General features: G+C 37.5%; 2 protein-coding genes across 2 annotated transcripts; both read right to left on the bottom strand.

Moving 5' to 3' along the window:
- Positions 1-10835: 10835 nt before the first annotated feature.
- LOC107774897 (uncharacterized) lies at positions 10836-13052 on the bottom strand. Its single transcript, XM_075225379.1, has 2 exons — positions 11951-13052; positions 10836-11716 (listed from the first exon to the last, which is right to left on the bottom strand). The coding sequence occupies exons 1-2, from the start codon at positions 13050-13052 to the stop codon at positions 10836-10838; spliced, it is 1983 nt and encodes a 660-aa protein (XP_075081480.1).
- Positions 13053-17522: 4470 nt separating this feature from the next.
- LOC107774893 (transcription factor DIVARICATA) lies at positions 17523-19915 on the bottom strand. The gene is made up of 2 exons (XM_016594549.2): positions 18959-19915; positions 17523-18200 (listed from the first exon to the last, which is right to left on the bottom strand). The coding sequence occupies exons 1-2, from the start codon at positions 19375-19377 to the stop codon at positions 17783-17785; spliced, it is 837 nt and encodes a 278-aa protein (XP_016450035.1). The 5' UTR covers positions 19378-19915; the 3' UTR covers positions 17523-17782.
- Positions 19916-21533: the final 1618 nt, after the last annotated feature.

Below are 21533 nucleotides of genomic sequence, written 5' to 3'. Positions count from 1 at the left end.
CCGTAGATGCGGAGCTTGGTCAGGTAAGGGAAATGCACACCTGCGAGGATTTTGTCACAGGTGCGGGACCGCAAATGCAGCCAAGGCACCGCAGGTGCAAAAATCGCCTGGGCAGTGAGGTTTTTAAAATACAGGATTTGGCCATTTTCCTCCACTTTTCATTTGGTTGGGCGATTTTTGGAGGTCTTGGAAGGGAGATTTTTGTCATCTATGTCAAGGTAAGTGATTCCCACCTATTGCAAGTTATATACTTGGATTATATATGGATTTAGACTTCAAAATTAGTAGAAATTTGGGATTTTGTCAGAAAACCTAGAAATTGATATTTTTGAATTTTGACCACGAAATTGGACATGGAATTTGGAATAAATTATATATTTGAGTTCGTGGTGTCATGGGTAAAGTTTATCTTTGAAAATTTTCGAAATCCGGGCACATGGGCCCGAGGGTGATTTTTATCGACTTTTCAAGCGGAGTTAGGAATTGTTGTAAATTTAATTATAATGAGTATTAGAGTATATATTTATGGGTTTACATATTTATTGACTAGTTTTGGAGCGTTGGGCATCCGTTTGAGTTTTTGGAAGGGCTTGGGAGCCGGTTATGAAATTTTGGAGCGAGGTAAGTCCCCTTTCTAACCTTGTAAGAGGGAATTAACCCCATAGGTAAAATAATTCACAATGTTCTTCTATTTTTGGGGGCTACGTACGCACGAGGTGACGAGAGTCTGTGCGTAGCTACTAATATATTTATGTTCGGGTAGTCTAGGACCCAGATCATGTAATAATTACGATGCTTGCGTCCTACTTGTTAATTTAAATTTCTTAATTCATATCGAAACGTGGTAAAAGAACTTTAAAAAGGTTAAACTTCATTTATTTGATTGTTAAATGATAATTTGATATTTTGGAATAATTGCTCCTTAATAAATCTTGAATTGGTTGTTTAATGTGTTTTCTCTTTTGTGGAGCGGGCCGAACGCCTCGGCAGGTTAAATAGATGCATCTATGGTTCGTGCCGTTTGACCCTCGGCAGTGCACAGTTTAAATATTATGTTAGATCGGGGCGTACGACCTCGGTATGGTTTGCGCATGATTGAATTGGTTGCTTTGAAATTTATGATAATTGATAATGCTTCATTGACCTGAGATACAAATTGATAAATGATGAAAAATAAATTTGGAAATTTCTTATTGACAAAGAATTATTCACTTATTTCATGATATTGAGCTTACAACCATTCTACGTAATCCATACTTAGTTATATCATTGATATTTTATTTATAGTCCATAGTAAGTGTCGAAGTCGACCCCTCGTCACTACTTCTTTGAGGTTAGGCGGGATACTTACTAGGTACGCATTGATTTACGTACTCATACTACACTTGCTGCACATTTTTGTGCATGTGCATATATGCCTAGTGGTCTTGTAGGCTCAGAGGCGTGGTTATTGTGGGGACTTAGGTGAGCTACATTTATTACTACGACTCGTAGCCGGCAGAGTCTTCTTCAGAGTATTTATATTTTCCTGTCTAATTTATATTGTGGACATATGCTGTATTTTATTTTACATTCCTAGCTGATACTCATGCACTTGTGACATAGGATTTTGGGGGTGATTAGGGGTTATTCTGTATTAAAATTGTTAACAATATTATTATGCACACTGTAAATTCCACCCTTTACTATTTAATTGAAGGAAATATGATTTCAAAATTTTTAAAAATGAGAACCAAATTAAGTATTTATTTTTGGCTTGCCTGACAGTGGGGTCCGATGCCATCACAACCTTTAATGGATTTTTGGGTCGTGACAACATGGTATCAGAACACTAGGTTCACGTAGGTCTCACGAGTCATGAGCAAGTCTAGTAGAGTCTTGCGGATCGGTACGGAGACGTCAGTACTTATCTTTGAGAGGCTGCAGGACTATTAGGAGCACTTCCCTTTCTTGATTCCTCATAGTGCGATTTGATTCCTTTGAGGCTTATGCCTTCATTTCCTTCCTATTCGATCTTATGCGACGTGAAGCACCTGCTATAAATTAGGAATCGAGGAATTTTAATGGTACTACAGATGTGGTGCAGGGTGTTTCTCCCTGCATATTTGATTGGGCTATTGTTGTCGCCTTGCAGAAGGCCGTTCTGTCGTTGCAGCTCAGTATTAGTATTACCTAAGGTTTTGAGGCTTGGCATTGATTGTTATGACGATTCGTGCATTGCTATCGCACCGTGTTTGTGTAATGGTAGGATGCTTGTCTATGCGTCGAAGCAGTGAATGACTTGGAATGAGGTTTACTCAGTGCATGATTCAGAGATCCAGTATTCTATTTTCGGTGAAGGAAAGGCAATCGGACTATGAATGTTCAGTTTTGGGTTGTCGAAGTAACGAGACTTGGTATTTCGAGCATGGTGGAATTTTCATCTGTGATGTGGTGTCGTTGCCCTGGATCGAATGTGTTAAGTTCGCCAGTGTTATGGTCTTCATCAATTTGCCTTCAGGGCAGGGTAGTATGAAATAGTGTCGAGGAAGCGGCTGTCAGAGATCGCAGTGTGCGGTGGTTCAGGACTTAATCGGTGGTTCGGGTGTCGAGGGCTCAAGGAAGATGATCTTTAGAAAGGTTTAAAGTTGGTAGCGATCGATTGGTTCAAGTGCTACAGAGGTAGATTTTGATTTAAGGCAACAACTAGGCAGCGAAGGATGAGGAAAAACATGTGGGAGGTGTCTTGCGGTGGTTAAATTTCTAGAAGGCCAAGTGTGAGAAACAGAAGTCAGGTAGTTGCTTAAAGGAGAGGGTTTGACCAAAGTGGGAGAGTGGCAGAGTAGCAGATGGGTTCTGGTGTAGGATAGCTACACGGGTTGAGGAAAGTTTAGAGTGATTTGGAACTCATGGTGGACAGTGACTAAGTCTACGAACTTAATTTGGAATATTGGGTTCTATACGGAGAAGGGTTGGATACGACGGAAATGAGTTGCATGATATGAAAAAGGATACAACACGACTTTGGATTGGAATGTATTGTCGCAGCTTTAGTTGATGTCCATGGGGAGTGAATGAACTTGTATAGCTGGTGAATGAGCACGGGCTCAGGGTAGTTTATTGATTTCGTAGTAATTGTACTCGGTGCAGCGCTGTTGGAAGATGTCGGCATGTAATTTCCACAGATGGGTTATCTCTTGTGAGAAGGTTAGCGGTCGTGTGGTGTTGACGAAGCCTCTACGAAGGATTTTACTGGCTATCCAGTAAGAGGTCAAATATGTAAATGTGGCTAGTGATTCAGAGCGTTCATGAAATGGTTAACATAAGGATTTCGAGGAATTTGGCAGGTCGATTGCGCAAGGTCATGTCAGTAAGGAAGAAGGAATCTTGGTAGGTTCCAGGGTCATGTAATGGTAGCTTCAAGCTTAAGTGGGAGAGCCCCACCGCCTACAATTTGATTGCACAGTTATCTACTTACGAGGGTTCTGGTTAGCAGCATATTGATAGGTTATTAAGACTAAGGAAAGAAAACATCAGTGGCAATTTGAGCAAAGGATTTGAGGAATGTACGCTATAATTGGCCTTATTGATTCATGTTCAGGCTTTGGGAAGACTCAAGATTTATGCTTCGTGTTGAGGTGAGTTACAAGGAACGTGATTCAGCCGGGTGCTTCTTTGAGAGGGTGTTCATGTGCCAGCAGAGCCTTGGAGTTTGATCATAATTGGGAACAAGTTAGAGTGGGTGACTCTCAATAATGGTTCTAGTGGGTTCAAAGAGCGGTGCCTAAGGATTTTGAGCCAGTAGTATGGTTAAGTATTGAGCTTTTGCAGAGGATTATGAAAAGTAGCTTGGAGTGTTCTACGTTATCTTCGGTCTGCGGTGTGGCCTTGGAGGAATGGGAGAAAATAACTTCGGATTCATAGAGGGATTTTCAGAATGGGTGTACTAATTGAAGATGCGAATATGCGCATAAGGAGGGTATGAGATGGTTCGTGGGTTTTGGAGACAACGTGGTCTCGTGAAATAAGGTCACTTAGGATGAGTGCGGATTTGGGTTCATGATGTTTTGAATTGAGCTATTATTATTTCAAAGGCAAGTCTGAAGTAAATTAGAAGAAGTGGCTTGGTTGGAAATGGTTGAATCAGCACGATTATGGTTGTGACCAGTTTCTCTAGCGTGAAGTTATACAAGTAGTTTGTGGTTGTACACTTGGGCTTGAGTGCCACCACAACTTGGTTGATTTGGGAGGTATTCGATTCGTATGGCTTTCTTATGAAAAGGGATTTCCGGAAGAGTTATGGCAGTTTAGATTACAACACAAGGTTGTATTTTCTACGGTTTAGGGAATTTAGTTGCGTGTTGCATTGGTTCTTCTGAAATGAGGTAAGTAAAAGGTTTCTATATGATGGAGTGTTTATCCTATTAGTGGATCGGGGGTTATTATGAAATTCTTGTACTCTTGCGTATTGGTATGTTAGGTGCAGTGAGCGGCATGAGAATTAGAAGTTGAGGATCAAGGTTGCAGTTGAGGTCAACAAGAATGTCAAGAGCTCGGATGAGCAGGGAAGAATTCAGATGCTTAGAGTAAGCTAGTATTGTCTTTAGCGTCGCCTGCGATTAGTGTCCTGTGTAAGAGGCTCTGTGTACTGAGTTGCGGATTCTTGATTTGCTTTATAGCATTAATGTGGCCGACAGTGTGGAGGTGCAAACTTGTTACCTGGTGTGGAAGGTCGTGGGAGTGCAACCCACGGGAAATTCATATAAGGTTGACATGTAGTCACTTGATTGATTAAAGATTGAAACCACGTATGGAGATGGTGGTACTATCGCATAAGTGGGAATTGGTGCCTGGAGGGCGCTCGGTTCATTTGATTGTGAATTGTGGAAGTTTATTCCGGATTCGATGGTTGTTCTTGCGGGTCATGGGAAAAAATGGTCATTATGGATCCTTAAGAGGTTATTTGCCCAAGCATGGTATGATCAGAATCGGTTTGAGGTTCGTTGATGGGTCCAAATATGGATGTGTAATTTACACCAGCCTGGGTGTGTTCATTTAGCATAGCATTCCTTATGGAGGAGTATTCAGCATGGGATGTTAATTTCGTCGCCAGCTATTTCATGTAATACTCTATTGTGTCATGTGGATCATGAGTCGGCTTAATTAATTGTACAATGTGTTAAGGTCCCGCGTAGCGGTGGTGTTATGTGAGCAAGATGTCTCTCGAGATGCAGATCATATATCACACCTTAGTTGTGCTTGAGTTTTATAGCGTATGACGGTACCCGTCTCCTCAGGATTTGTATTATGCACTTGGCGTGCTTATGGTTGATATTTGGGCATTTCGTAAGGTATAAACATTTCTGGCTTGATGGATATTTCCCCATTTAATACTATGCGCGGATCGGGTGGCACGCCTCCACAGAGATGTTGTTTGGATCGGGTTGCGCGCCATCATGGCTGGATCGGGTTGCACGCCGCAATGGTGTCATGTGTGGATCGGGTTGCACGCCGCAACAGTGTGATGTTGAGTACAGTTCCCTATACCTATTCTTGTGTGTTTTGCTTCTCAGTTCATGGGGAAGGTTCATAACATATTGTCGGTTGTTTAAATTAGTTACGTGGGTTGAGTAGTCCTTTCCAGAGTTCATTTTCCTTATGTACCATATTCGAGTTTATGGATTGTTGGCACATGGTGGCATCATTGAGATCTTTGGTAGTGTTTGTGGTGGCTTATTGCCAGAACAACTTATACTAGGTGAGACGAGATTATTGGACCTAGGATCAGGGTGAATGGATTATATGAGGCATATTAAAAGAAAAAAGTAAATATCATTATTTGGTTCATAATGGGATAATGGTCCTTGTCAGGAAGAGGGACTCAATGATTTGTCGACTCGGAAGTTGGTTATAAATTTCTACACATCCTTTCTGTTTATATGCTTCGTGAGGTGTGTGCGGGCATCAGATTCATGGGATTTCGACTATCGTTGTCAGAGGATGTTATTATGGTGATATGGGTTACACGGTGCATGTATGAATTCAGTAAAGGTATGCAATCATGTATTGGTGCATCGTGTAGTGATGGATACGGTGTTCGTATGTTTTTTTTTATAGAAATTATACTACTAGGTTATTACCCTAGTAGCTATTATATATAATAAATCCCCAACTGGGTAAAAATTACAAAATGTTTAAATAACCTACCAACAAAGCAAAGTAGAAGTAACGTAATAAACGATGGAAACTACAAGGCTAGTAATTTGAAGCATCCAAGTATTGCCAACGATTGTCAATGTACACACCAGTTGCCAACATTTTGTTGTAGCACCTACAAAGCTCTCACCAGGCGCCATTTGTTGCAATCCAAGGAGTAGGTATGTTTAAATCCAGTAGTTGTCTAGCAAACATTTTGGACATTGTGTTCTTGGGGCTGAAAATTCCAGCATCATTATTGATACATTGAGCATGAATTTGAGATGAAAACTTACTAGAGACAGAGCTTCCAGCTTGATACATGAAGACAATATAGTGTCTTTTCATCTACAGATTGAGCATGCATGCACACTAATACCACTGGATAATGATATGACACTATACTATCAATACCAAAAAATAGATGTAAGCAGCAATTTTCCTTGTATTTCATGTGAGTAGGTATCCTCAGTTTGATATACCAGTACCAATAAATAATACACAAAGAGGCTGTTTATGTGCAGCCATATAGTGTGTATAAATGCAATCACATTTAGTATAATCTGTATCTATGAGATGGCTGCTTGACTCCATGGTTCTGTATGGTGTTACACCACCCCCAGACTGAGCATGATAACATGCTAATACCACTGAGAGATGGTCTAACATCACACAAGTAATACACAGTAGTCAAGCTCAGGCCATGTGATAACCGTATGTGTATGTGCATCTGATTGATGTCCAAGTCAAATTGCTTGTGATGTATAGCAGGATAGCTTCCATTTTTCTGATCCTGACTTGTACTGATATCTATGTTGTTTCTATGTATGTACAACAAATTGCTGACCACTTCAGTCGGATTGAAAATGATCTGTGTAGCATGATTGTGCTGTCATCTGTGTTGCTGATATTTGGTTGTTGTAATGTGTTGAGAGACTCCTATAATAAGCATTGCAATATGCTAATACCTCTGGGAGTTGATGCTAGCACCAATAGGCATTAAAAGTTTTCAGAGGAGCAGCAAACATATGTTGTGTTGAACCAGTATTGTACTGATTATTTGTACTGTCAACACCCCTCTGTATACTTGCCAAAGCAGTCTTATCCTGTCTATGAACTCTGCAAGATAAAGCAAACAAGTTAGGATGTAGTGTTGTGCTCCCAGGTTCCTGTGTATGTTGAAAACTTTGAAGATGACTGGGTGGTGAATAGTGAAGAAAGGTTGTTGTTGATGCTTGTTTGTGATTCTCTTGTTGGTCATCTTTAAATCATTCCCACATAGCAAAAGGTAGTGGCAAATTCAACTAGCATCCAGACATTGTAACAACAGTACTGATTCTGCTGAAGACCAATCAGTTTTGTGATAGACTTTGGTGCAAAAGTAGTGCAAGTTGAGCCTCTATTTTTTGCCTCAGTTTTCTGATCCTGTTATTGATACCTGCAACATGAAGCTACCAAGTTAGGATGCAAAATTGTGTTCCCAGGATTTGTGTGTGTTGATAACTTTGATTGATGAGGGTTGTTGTTGGTGTTGGATTGTTATTCTCTTGTTGGTTATCTTCAAGTCATTCCCACATAGCACTAAGTATTGGCAACTCCAACTGGAATAGTAATATTGGTTCTACTGAAGACTAATCAACTCTTAATTGTCTTCTGTGCAGTAGCAGTGCTGGTTGAGCATTCTACTGTAGCCAGGCATGTTACAGTCACCATTACTCAGGTATCTACACCCTTCAAGCATTGTGTATGTATGCCCAGTAGAGTGAGAGAAGATAGCTATAACCAAATAAATATGGCATCCTTTGATATCTGTATGAGAGTAGTCTTTGCCTCAGTTTTCTGATCTTGTTATCCTTTGGGAAGCAACAAACATTTTAAATCATTCCCACATAGCAAAAGGCAGTGGCAACTTCAACTAGCAGAAAGACATTGAAGACCAATCAATTTTGTGATTGTTCTCTGTGCAAAAGCAGTGCAGGTTGAGCCTCTATTCTTTGCCTCAGTTTTCTGATCCTGTTATTGATACCTGCAACATGAAACAACCAAGTTAGGCTGTAAAATTGTGCTCCCAGGATTTGTGTGTGCTGATAACTTTGATGATGATGAGGGATGTTGTTGGTGCTGGATTGTGACTCTCTTGTTGGTTATCTTCAAGTCATTCCCACATAGCACTAAGTATTGGCAACTCTAACTGGCATAGTAATACTCGTTCTGCTAAAGGCTAATTAGTTCTTGATTGTCTTCTGTGCAGAAGTAGTGCTGGTTGAGTATTATGCTGTAGCCAGGCATATTACAGTCACCACTACTCAGGTATCTACATCCTTCAAGCATTGTGTATGTAAGCCCAATAGAGTGAGATAAAACAGTTATAACCAAGCAAATATGGCATCCTTTGGTATCTGTATGAGACTAGTCTTTGCCTCAGTTTTCTGATCTTGTTATCCTGCAAAACGTAGCAAACAGGTTTATGAAATGTGTTTGTGCTCCCAGATTATTGCATCTACACCCTTCAGTTGGCATGTATTCGACCTGCAGATTCAACATTTGTTATAACCCCATGGCAACATATTGTTGAGAGTAAAATGGTCACAACAGAAACCTGTTTAAAACCCTGGAGAAGTGCAGAAACAATTTGACCATGCTATTGCCTCAGTTAGCTTAAACTATTCAAGCATCTACACTCTTCAACTGGTGTATAGCCCAGTAGAGTAAGAGAGACAAAAATAATAATCAAACCACTATGACTTTTGTAGAGGCAGTGCATGTCTTTGGTATCTGCAGCCAAGCATTTACAGGAGGTTGCAACAAATCCCCTATAGTCTGGTGTTGTGCAATTCTAGCTATAATTATAACCAACCAAGTATGTACACCAAACAAGTGAGAACAACTGCATGATTAGGAATGCTAGTTGGTGGAGTTTTACTAGCCTACTTTTCTTTAAGATCTTGCCTGTATTGTTGAGATACCATAATTTCTAAGAAACAAGGCAAGGTTTTATATGTTGATCTCATTAATCAGGTTCTCTTCTCTTCACAATCCTAATCCGAAGGTTAGGAATTTGTAATTTGTCCATGTTGATCTGTGTTTTTTCCTGCACTTGAAAATTCATTAAATGATTGAAATGTGTGTGTACCTGCAAAAGTGAAAGCTAGGTTAGCAAAAACGTCAGCAACAATGTTCCTTTCCCTTAGTACATGCTGAAATACAACATTGTAGTTGTTCTTTATATGCTTGATCTTCCTTGCTTCAACACCTATACACCAAGGAGTTGCCCATTCGCCATCAATTATCTTCCTCATTACTAAGGAATCAGTCTCTATAATCAGTGGATGTAGCTGCCTTTCCACAAAGTATGCCAACCCCTCCACAATTGCCTTTGCTTCTGCTACTAAGTTAGTTGTCTCTCCTATCTCATGTGCTTTCGCAAATACCAAATCGCCAGCATGATCTCGAACACAAAACCCATATGAGCTTGGACCAGGATTGCCTCTTGATGCACCATCAGTATTGCATTTGAACCACTCTTCATAAGGAAGCTGCCATGTAACTGTCTTAGTCCCCACATATGGCTTGTAACCTTTAAAGAAGCTGATCATATCTGACCATAGAGGAGGAATTCTGGACAGGCATGGGTACCTCATCCTTGCTAGATAATGTAAAGTCTTATTCGCTTTATGAATCACCCTATTGCAAGAAATTGCACCACCATACTTCATCGTATTTCTCCTCTTCCAAAGTTCACATATGATTACAGCTGGAGCTGCCTGATATAATGGCATTAGTTTAGGACAACACTTTGCATTCCACCATGTTCTTATTACTTGATGCACCTGTACCAGATTGACCACTAAACCTGCTGCTTGAAAGAAGTTTCTCCATACTCTAGTTGCAGTTTCACTAGTTAGGAACAAGTGTTGAAAAGTCTTTTCTTGCGGTTGTGAACAACACCAACACTTAGATACTACCAAATACCCACTTCTTCTCCACAAATCGTCAGTAGGAATCTTCCCCTTCCACAATCTCCATAAGAAGCATGAGATTTTAAAAGGTAGACCTTTAGTCCATATCTTATTGTAGTCAGGATTTACATGATCTCCATGCCTCAAAATATTCCAAGCACTACTAATAGAGAAATTTTCGGAGGGTGAAGGCATCTATCTAGGAACATCCCAGGAATCGTTAGTAGTGCTAAATATAACTTCTTGCATGATATGTTGAGCAATGTCCGCAGGGAAAGATTGCGCTAGAAGTTGCTCATCGCAGGTATCATCCACTCTCAATTCTGCTACTTCCTGCATATCTTCATTGATTGTATAGTCATTTGGAACAATATGGTACAGAGCTCCCAGACCAGTCCAATTCTCATGCCAAATATTAGTAGAACCCCTATTCATTTCCCATAGTATTTCGTGCTCCACCTCTTCCCTAGCCTCTAACATTTTCCTCCATACATGAGATCCTTGTCTAAATTGGACAGTTGTTGGGATTTCCTTTTTACAGTACTTGTTCCACATAAAGTTAGACCATAAGGACTTGGATGTCCTAAACTTCCACCACAATTTAGCAAATAAAACTTTTGATACATCATGCATTGATCTAAAACCTACACCCCCTTCTTCCTTTGGTAGGCATAGATTTTTCCATTTTGTCCAATGTCTACTTCAACCTTCTTCCTTGGTACTCCAGAAGAATCTTGCAAAGGCTTTATGAAGGTGTTCAATTACATTTTTAGGAGGGTCAATGACAGAAAGGATGTGCGTTGGCATGCTCTGTAGGACACTAGAGATTAATGTAGATTTTCCCCCATAGGATAGTAGCTTCCATTTCCAAGAGTGCAGTTTTGCCTTTACATTTTTGATTAGGTCATTGTAATAATCCTTCCTTCTTCTTGTGTAGAATATTGGGCAACCAAGATAGGTGAATGGAAATTCACCCTTTGAAAATCCAGTGATAGTACCTATCGAGCTGGACACTATTGAGGACACACTATAATGCATATAAAAGGAACTCTTTGTCTTATTGATTATTTGGCCTGAGGTGTGCTCATACTTGGACAAAACTTCTACAATTTTCCTAAAAGAATATGGGTCAGCAGAGGAAAAGATTATAGTATCGTCTGCATAGGCCAAATGATTTAATGGATCAGTCCATTTAGGCATCCCAAAGCCCTTGAATCTCATGTCTTCAAATAGTTTATTTAACGATATAGACAGAACCTCTGAAGAGAGAATGAACAGGGATGGAGAGAGAGGATCTCCTTTCTTGACCCCTTTTGTTGAGTGAAAGAATCCTGATGCTTGACCATTAATCAGAACAGAATACCAGTTGTTGGAAATTAAATTCCATATCATGTTGATGAAGCATTCTGCAAATCCTATTTTCCTCAAAACATGCATTAGATACTTCCATGAGACCCTATCATAAGCCTTTGCCATGTCAAGTTTGATAACTACATTAGCAGGTTTTCCCCTTAATCTTATGACAGTAACAATCTCCTGTGTTAACAGAATATTTTCAAATATACTTCTCCATTTGACAAATCCTGACTGATTGGAAGAGATCAAAGAAGGCAGTATTTTTTCCAACCTATCATGAACAACTCTAGAGATAACTTTATTTACAAAATTGCTTAAGCTAATAGGCTTTAGGTCGTTAAATGTTTGAACCTGTTATTTTTTTGGTAGCAAGACAAGGTTTGTGTGGGTTATAGACTTAGGTAAGGAACTTCCTCCATAAAATAGTTTCAGCATCGCATGTATGTCTTCCCCTATTATACCCCAACATTCTTGAAAGAAAATGCCTGTGAAACCATCTGGACCACTTGAACTTTCATCGCTCAGTGCAAAAACCGCTGCCTTTACCTCCTCTATTGTAGGAATTCTACAAAGTTCTATGTTTTGATCACAAGACACCATTGAGGGTACATTGTTGAGGAGCTCAGACCTTGTATGATCAGCTTCTTGTGTGAACTGTTTTTGGAAAAATTCGACTGCTACGTTAGCCATCCGTTCTTGCGACTCAATCCAGTTACCATCATGGTTCTGGATTCTCTTCAGTTGGAGTTTCTGCCTTTTACCATTGACATGGTTATTAAAGAATCTAGTGTTTCTGTCTCCTTCTGCAAACCAGAACATACTTGCTTTTTGTTTCCAATATTGTTCATCTATGCTCAGATATCTCTTTAATTCAGATTGTGCCTTCTGAAGTACAATTCTATTCTCAACTGTGGGTTCTTCTTCAAACAGCATTTTCTTTATTTTGACCACATCTTCCCTTAAAGCTAGTTGCTTGAAGATGTCCCCATAAGTGACCCTACTCCATTTTGAAAGAGCAATCTTAACTCTTTTTAATTTCTGTTTGAACATCCAGAAGGGGTCACCTGTGACGTCAGCCTGCCAATTTGGTCGAACCACCTCCTTAAAAGAGGTATGTTTTGTCCAAAAATTCAGAAATTTGAATGGTTTAGTAAATGTGGTAGTCGCGTCACCACAGGTCATAAACAGATGTGCATGATCCGAGCCTGTTCTAATAAGATGTTCGACCTCTGTAGTTGGGAATAGAGATTGGAATGGGGAATTGACAAAGATTCTGTCCAATCTTTTAAATATGCATTCTGTATTTGGCCTCCCATTCCACCATGTGAAGGGACTTCCTTTGTACCCAGTGTCAAAGAGTTCACATAAGTTTACACAGAAGGCAAAGTCTTCATATTCTGGAGGATAGACTGAAAGCCCTCCAATTTTCTCTTCTTCACTCAAAAGCACATTAAAATCCCCTCCAACTAGCCATGGTAGTTTCATATCACTTGCAAGGTAGTATAAACTGTCCCATAATTCTAGTCTGTCCAGTGGTAAGCACTTTGCATATACGAAAGTCATCATGATATATTTATCAATATCTTGATGATAGACTCTGATAGTAAGTTGTTTTTCTGTGTCAATTACCAATTCCCACTGCACGACTGTAAGGGGAAATTGATTAGTTATGCTATTTTGTGTTTTGATGATTTGCCAAACAATCTCTAGGAACCGGTTGTGATCAGTTCCTTTGGTCTGGTTCTTAGTGGGAATATGACTGATTCGTAGAGGGAACAATGTGGAGATCTGGTTCTCAGGGGGAATATCAATTCTAAGTTTGTCATCATTGAAAAGGGAAAAATTGATAAGTTATGTGTCTTTTGTTTTGATGATTTAACAAATTTCATGAGAGAACCAGATAAGGAACCTGATACAATTATCTCCCTTGCGTTCAACGTAACTAGTCAGATGTCTGGTTCAATTCTCAATGAAATCAAATAAGGGAACAACAGAGGAAAAAAATATGGATAAGTTCTCTTGGTTGTCGTGCAGTCAACTCTACAGCTATAAAAGTTGTTGTACTGTACCATCTGGCAGGCTGTTGCACTGTACCGTCTGACAGTAGTACAACAGCACAACTGTAGCTTGCTAAGGCTAAACTAAAGGACATTTTATTGCATCATCCTTGATGACATCACACACACATATTATCAATATGAGGCAAGGGATTTCATCCCTTCAACACTTGCAAATCCAAAAATCATATTCTCTCAAGTGCTAGCCACCTCCTCTCTCAAGAACAAGTTGTTGCAACCTCAAGGACCAGATCCAAAGATTGAAGATATCTTAAGTCCTTAGGTTTGTTCAGTCTTTGTTATTTTGTTCTTCATTTGTAATCCTACACTACTTTCAAGAAATGTCTTTGTAGGGCAGATTTAAACCACTGTTTGGTTTAGTTTCTTGACTAGAGTTAGTCAAGGTTTGTTGCTTTGTAATAGAGTTATTGAAAATGGCTTACAATAGAGTTATTGTAAGGGGTGAGGGATTAAGAGTTGAATTCCTAGATTGACTAGAGTTAGTCAATATTTATTGCTTTGTAATAGAGTTATTACAAAAGGCTTACAATAGAGTTGTTGTAAGGGGTAAGGGATTATGAGTTTAATTCCTAAATTGCAATAGGTTGTAATATGAAAGTTGCTCAGTTTAGTGCAGTTGAAATCCTACTAGGGTAGGTCGTGATTTTTAATCCCTTGAGTAAGGAGTTTTTCACATAAATATCGCATGTTCTTTATTTATTGTTGATTTACTGTGGGAATAGATAGAGAAGCTGGTTCTCTATACTCTTTGATTTTACAGTCTGTTGCTTACCGTGGGGACTGATAGAGAACCTGGTGCTCTATACAGTTTGGTGGACTCTTAGTTTCTATCAGGGTCGAAAATTAGGGTAGAAGATTCGTAGGTAGTCAAGTGTATGTCTTCCTCATACCAGTAGTATTAGTAGGTAGCCTTGTTTCCTATTAGTGTTAGATCTCTGTTACTACATGTTGATCGTTCCACTTGTTTCCCTATAATCTTAAACATGTTGATCATTCAACTTGTTTTCCTATAATCTTACTGTTGTTACTTGTTGTTGTTTGTTGCTACTGCTTGCTGTTCATCTTTCTTTGAGCGGGGGATCTATCGAAAACAACCTCTCCACCCTCAAGATAGGGGTAAGATATTCGTACACACTATCCTTCCCAGACCCCACTTGTGAAATTGACTGAGTTTGTTGTTGTTCTAGTTGGCACATAGTTTAAGTCTCGGTAGATAATAGGTCCATTCCTCTACTTTTTCTAATTTTATATCAAGTTTTTTGTTAGCAGTGGAGTTCGAACTCGTGACCTCCGCGAGAGCGAGAATGTAAAACGTTTTTACTAATCTTAATTTGGCTTCTGATGAGTATTAGAAATTCCTTAGTAGTCTTACCAACAGAACTAAGACATGACAAGTGGATGCTCAAATTTCCAGCTCAGATTAACAACTAGCAGCTCATTGTAGGGATTTGGTTTTTCCTGACAACTAGACACTCTTTTGATTAATACTTATTATTTTACTGCAATTACTCATTTGCCATGAGTTGTATTCTGTGTCTCATTGCATAAAATATAAAGTCTGTTACCCTTTATCAATCCTTTTTGCATGTCTTTTATCTATTTGTTTGGACTCAATTGAGTGCTGATGATAATATAATCTAACCTCCACTTTCTGTCTTCTTTTCAACCTTCTATTTGATGTGTGTATCAAAAGCTTGAATGGAGTACTTTTTTCATATATTTATTATGTGAGTCTATAAAGAAGCACAACAGAGAAAAATGTTTGCTAGTCCAAAAAGAAGAGTCAATTGTGCTTTTACTCCTTTTAGATCCTCCACTTTTTTTCTCCATAATAGTGGAGGCGGGGTTAATTTGTCCGCACCTCAATTATTTTATTATGTATCTATTACATCTTATTAGTACATTTATTGCTTAACTCAGCACACTACAACTTAGCATATGAGAAGGGATCATCTAGAGTTTTTGATTTGGATCGCTAGGCCATACCCTACTTATCTTTCCGCTTATTCTTATTTTACATACACAAAGTGCACTGTTCCTAAAATCAATATGAAGCAAGGTATCAGAATCTAGTTGGAAAGGGGGTAAAGGAATATAAAAGCACAAAACCTATGGGTTGTGAGACAAGGTATGTGGTCTTAATATATCAAAGAGAATTATATCAATTAAGAATAAAGTGGCAAAGTGCTATCCCATATATGCAACTAGCAAAAAGGTAGTACTTTAGGAAAAGGAAATAGTGGGGCAGTTTTGTCATTTACTGGAAAAGCTCATATGAATGGTCATATTGTCTTAAATTCTTTGGCTTAATGGAGGGGACCAAAATATAATGAGGTGAAGATGTTGGTGTGCATTAGGATTTTAATTATAGGATTTCCACCAAATAGCAAATAGCAAACACCAATTGTAAGTGGTGTGATGAGGGAGAAGAGACCATAAATTAACAGACCATATTTCATCTGACATCTTATGATTTCTAAGTTCTTGATAATCATTTCACAAGAATATGGAAAACACATGAAGGGTGGGTTTTTGAATGGTGGACAAAATAGCAGACCATAATAGAATTTAAAAAACCATGTCAAAGTGTTATAAAGTTAGTGTTTAGTGTTTACTAATCTTGGATTATCATTAATGCCCCTTTTTATGTTATCTCTCATCATTAGATTATAAGATCTTAATTCCCAAATCTACTTTATTAGGAAAGAATATGTATCAACCTTATTAATTCAGTTTTGGAAATTCAGTGTAAGATAAAATACTCCCACTTGGGAGGAATAGTCTTACTAACCATATAGGAATTAGTTAGGAATCTTAAAATGTGCAAATCAACTTATATAATTATGATGAGTCAGAAAAGACTACATGAAGAGCCTCAATAAACAAAAGTGGTTCCATGCACTTTAGAGCAAGCAACTTACTCTAAATAATAGTGAGAAAATTGAATGACCAAACTTTGATAAATAGAGGGCACTTTCTTGAGTCATTTTTTTTGTACCAATGACAAACCTTTGCTTAGAAACATTGGACCATTGAGAAGGAAAAATTACTTTCCCAGTTGACACTTAGGAATAAGTGGGACATTGATTAAGCAGATAATAGGAACAAGGGTGTAGGATGACTTTGCCTTATTTTTGTAGCAGGTGCAGCTGAAACAAGGCGTGCTGATTGTTAGAATAACCCCTCCTACCTATTAGTAAAGGTAGAGTCAGGCAACCATCTGGATGTGTGGTGAGATGGTTGAAATTATTTATCTATAAATTGAATCTCTTGGTAAGGAGCGCACAAATCTGAATTAATCGGAACAGTGAATATTCGGAAACCTGAGCTTAAAGGAAAAGCAGAGGCATGGATCTTTTGGCTCCTCCACCTTGCGAGAGGCTAAAGCCGCAATACTTGTAGCTGCCCCAACTCATCAATTAACCTTTGGTCTTAATTTAAGTTTCTCCACTAAGATCTGCTTGTGCATAAGTTAAGAATACTAGACATGGAAACAGTTTTTTTAGAAAATATAGGGTAAAGTTTCGTACAATAGACTCTTGTGATCCGACCTTTCCCCAGACCCCGCGTATAACGGGAGCTTAGTGTATCGGGCTGCCCTTTTTTTTTTAATACTAGTTCCTTCTTGCTTCTTTGAACGAAGTCAGCCTATTAATAATTTTCTCTTTCCTTGTAACAGCAAGAAAAAGAATAACTGACATGAAGTATAAAGTAGAAAAATTAAACGCCTAGCTGCAATGGTGCTTTATCTTAAACCGGGAATTAATGACTTGAATTACCAAAATTTCAGAAGGAATTTTATTTTGACTAATTACAATTAACAGTAACAGTAATAAGTGTGAATGTAAGATAAAGGGAATACTAGAAATCTGTTGAGCTTATCAACTTGGAAGCTGCATAATTAGGTTGATCAGTAATCTTCAGTATTAGTTGCAAAACCAAATTAGTCTGCAAATCTATTTAAATCAACTTCATCCACACTTGAAAAGACACAGCAGACAGCAAATTAATAGCTCAAAGTTCTCCTAAATAATGAGCAACCCTTTTTTGGTTGCAATATGAACTAACTAAAGCTTACATCTTTCTAGTAGTAGCAATTTTTGCTTCGGTTCTTGACAAACGACAACAACATCTACTCCTCAATCCCAAACAAGTTGGGTTCGGCTATATGAATCCGCACTGTTCCTCTTGACAGACATGGACTAACATTGAATCTCAACACATAGTATTGTAATTGCCAAACTGGAGACTTTGTAGAGTAATGCTGTGCATTCCATGCTCGAGGCCATACGATGAAACCCCTCGAAAAGGCGTGGTGATTAGATCACCACTTGATGAGTTGAATGTAATGTCTTCTTGATTTGGTGAATTATAGTCACATAGTGTTTTCACCATTGAATGGTGTTGTTGTTGTGAATGATTCTCAGGGGAAGTAGACTTGGATTCAGAAAGATTGACAACAGTGATATCATGTATGCTTGATCTTCTTTTATCTTTTCCACCAGAAAGCTGCCTAATAAAGTATTTCTGAGCATGGCTAGCTACTTGTGTTGGAGTTCTTGTGGTCACAAAATTGCGAGATATATTTCTCCAGTCTCCTTTTCCATACTTTTTCAGCCCCAACAGAAATTGCCTGAAAAATATATAGGAAACACTATTACTCTTGCAACACAACGGCATTACTACTCGTCTCAATCTCAAACAAGTTATTTTTCCGGCATATAAATCTCTAACCAATATTATACAAAATAAAAAGTACTAAAAGTTGTCTATAATCTCTGACTCGACTAAAGACTCCTAGAAAGAATAAGACTCTAAGTAAACGTACTAAAATGACTACAACATATTCCCAAGTTTCTCTTATAACAAAAATTTGCAAAAAAAAACCTTATTCACATATAGAGAAGAGAAATTTTGCAAAGTAACTCTTGCTGAATCCTGAAGACATTTTTGAAAACTATGATGATGTTATGTTGAGGATCTACATTATCTTAATGAAATTATATTCAATTACAACCATATTTGCAGTAAAACCATAGTGTAAAAGTTTCTCTTATAACAAAAATTTGCAAAAAAAAACCTTATTCACATATAGAGAAGAGAAATTTTGCAAAGTAACTCTTGCTGAATCCTGAAGACATTTTTGAAAACTATGATGATGTTATGTTGAGGATCTACATTATCTTAATGAAATTATATTCAATTACAACCATATTTGCAGTAAAACCATAGTGTAAAAGTTTCTTAGGTTGGATATCATTATGACCATGTTAAGCTACAAAGCTAAATCATAAGTTTTAAGTATCACTTAAAAAGCACCTCGTGAGATCTTCTTCTCTGCAATAATTAGTCAAATTCACCCCTTTTTTCGCTAGAGAGAATTTTACTCACCTGTGTTCTTCCTCAGTCCATGGCACACCCTTCTTCCTTTCATGTTCAGAAGATCGATTGGCGCCCCGTTTTCCAGTTTGACCATAAAATTGCTTAAATCCATCTTGATTATTAACCCACTCTAATGTAAAAGAATTACTAGTTGTGTAGCCAGGTACTGGAATTAAGCCAGCCTCAATATCACTAATATCTTCTACTAATTCTCTATACTGTTTGATCACATCATTCACTGTTTTACCAGGGATCATTGCTGCTACATTGTACCATTTATCTGGAGTATCTTTATCAAATAAAGCAAGTGCATCTTCAAACATCTTGTTCTCTTCAGCTGTCCATTTTGTTACCTTGTTTTCCTCAAATAACCAGCTTGAATTCTTGATATATGTTGCAGGGGATAAAAATCCCATTTCCCTCTTCATATTTTCTTGATCATATATAATGGAGAAATAAAAAAGTAAAACCCCCTCTTTGTTTTCTTTCTGGGTAAAAGAAGAGGAAATGATGAGTCTTTTATGGCCTCAATAGCATTTATTCAACAAGCATAGGAAGGGAATATCTTGTTTTTTTTTTTTTGACAATAAGTGAGGTGAGGAATCTAGAAAAGACAACCCAACTTTCCAATACCCAAGGAAAATTCAAGAAACAATAGGAAAAAAAAAGAGTAGATCTTGTTTTGTGAATGATAAGCATTAGAGCTCTTTAATAGATCTAAAGTAATTCATTATAGACTATACTTATTTCGGAATTTGAGCAACTAAAAAGTAAAGGCTAGAAGTTCAGAGAATAAGACTTAGAGAATGTAGAACTCTTATATAGAAACTGTGATAATTAAATATAGATGAAGTATGTACTAAGAGGAGGAGGGGGCACAATTGAGTAAAACAGAGAGATTTTGCAGGAATTAGAGACATAAGAGTAAAAGAAAGAATATTTGAAAGTGAAGAAATTTATTGTAGCAAAATCAAGAATTAGAATCAGTGATTCTTTATGTAAAGGTGATTAATAAACGTTTTAAGATGTCATTGGCTAAGATGGTTTTTGTGGGGACTGCGGCTGAAAGAATTTTGTTTTTTTCTTATTTGGTGTAGAGAGAGGGGACTAGTTGGACAGTCCTTGCGCAAAAAAAGGGCAATCTATCATTGTTGGTAAAAGAAAATAAAATAGTTGCTCCATGTTTATATTAAATCAATAAATATAATATATATGTTTTTCTTTCATAAATTTGTTATTTAACTATGATAATGCTTTTTCTGTTTCAAAAAGAAAATAAGTTATTTTTTTTTTAGTCTGTTTAAAATAAATTACCTTTTTCTAGATTGTTGGCTTATTAAGACATATGAATCCAAAATTGAATGATCACACCTTTGTAGTTAAAAGCTTGAAATCTTCATTTTTGTATGTTGAAGCAATTTCAGATTCCAGAACTGAAATCTAACGAAAGAATTTAAAGGGAAAATGAACACTAAGGGGTAAATGAAAATATAATATATATGCATCTCTGTCTTGAGTCAAAAAAATGAAGCCGTTGATGTTTCTTTTCACTATAAAAACTGTCGGTATTCCTTTCTCATCAAAACACATCAATTTTTAATTCTAATTTAATTGAAGTTTTGAATTATTGATCTATATATGCTTAGATGTGAAGGGAAAAGTATGGTATTTAGAAAACTCCGAATTTATCTTAAAAGATAAAATAAATTTTGCATTAAATGGATTTGAATAGAGCATAATAGGTCTAAGGATTCTTATAATCTAACATATATAGCTTATTTAAGATTTTAAGTGTAGTTAATTCATTTTTTGTTGAACAATTGTTTCCTTTCCTGTTTATTTGTCATCTGATTGTTGAGTTATAGTCATGTTAGAATGAAAGGTAGCTAAGGGATCACTGTCTTAACAGTCTATTAAGTCAGTAGTATTTTATTTACTTAGTTCTATTTGCATAATAGGATCACACATTCATTGTTTGTACGTAATGTACGTTAGTGGAATTTAGCAAGAATATGTGGAAATAATTGAGGGGGTTTGATTTTGTTATTTATTTATTATCTGACAAGCTGTGAAGGGTTGCTTGGGAGTGGTTGGAAACATGTATTTAATTGGAATTGAAGAAAATTGTAAAACCCAAAAAACAAAAAACGAAGAAGAAAACAAACAAATAATATATTGAGGTGGTTGGCTCCATTTGTACATATTCAATTGGCAGCATTCAATGTTGATCTTCTTCTAGTTTTATTTTTCTTTTTTCTTCTGTCACATAAAATAATGGTTACTGTCTTTTCTCATTTGCTTCTCTTTTTCTGAATGGTTTCTGTTATATAAAGTATTTTCTTATTAGCTATAAGGCAAAACAGCCAAAATCAAAGAACCCTTTTTAATATATTGTTTACTGTATTTTTCTCATTTGCTTATTTTTCGGAATGGTTTCAGTTATATTTTGTATCAATTTTTCGTTATCACTGAGAGTTTCGGAATCGAGCTCGCCTGCGACATAGCAGGTTAGGCTCGGAACATGACAACCAAAGACTGAAGATCGATCCCGAGTCCCACCGATCTAGAACCCGGGGCCAGAACG

Source organism: Nicotiana tabacum, chromosome 2 (assembly GCF_000715075.1).
Source record: "Nicotiana tabacum cultivar K326 chromosome 2, ASM71507v2, whole genome shotgun sequence".
Taxonomy (NCBI): Eukaryota; Viridiplantae; Streptophyta; class Magnoliopsida; order Solanales; family Solanaceae; genus Nicotiana; species Nicotiana tabacum.
Note: the sequence above shows the minus strand (reverse complement) of the source record. Positions and strands in the feature narration are given on the sequence as shown.

Coding starts and splice junctions, on each gene's coding strand:
- LOC107774893 (XM_016594549.2), bottom strand. CDS start 19,377: ATGAAGAGGGAAATGGGATTTTTATCCCCTGCAACATATATCAAGAAT. Junction 18,201..18,958: donor TGGACTGAGGAAGAACACAG/GTGAGTAAAATT, acceptor TATATTTTTCAG/GCAATTTCTGTTGGGGCTGA.
- LOC107774897 (XM_075225379.1), bottom strand. CDS start 13,052: ATGACTTTCGTATATGCAAAGTGCTTACCACTGGACAGACTAGAATTA. Junction 11,717..11,950: donor TTTCTTTCAAGAATGTTGGG/GTATAATAGGGG, acceptor CCAATCAGTCAG/GATTTGTCAAATGGAGAAGT.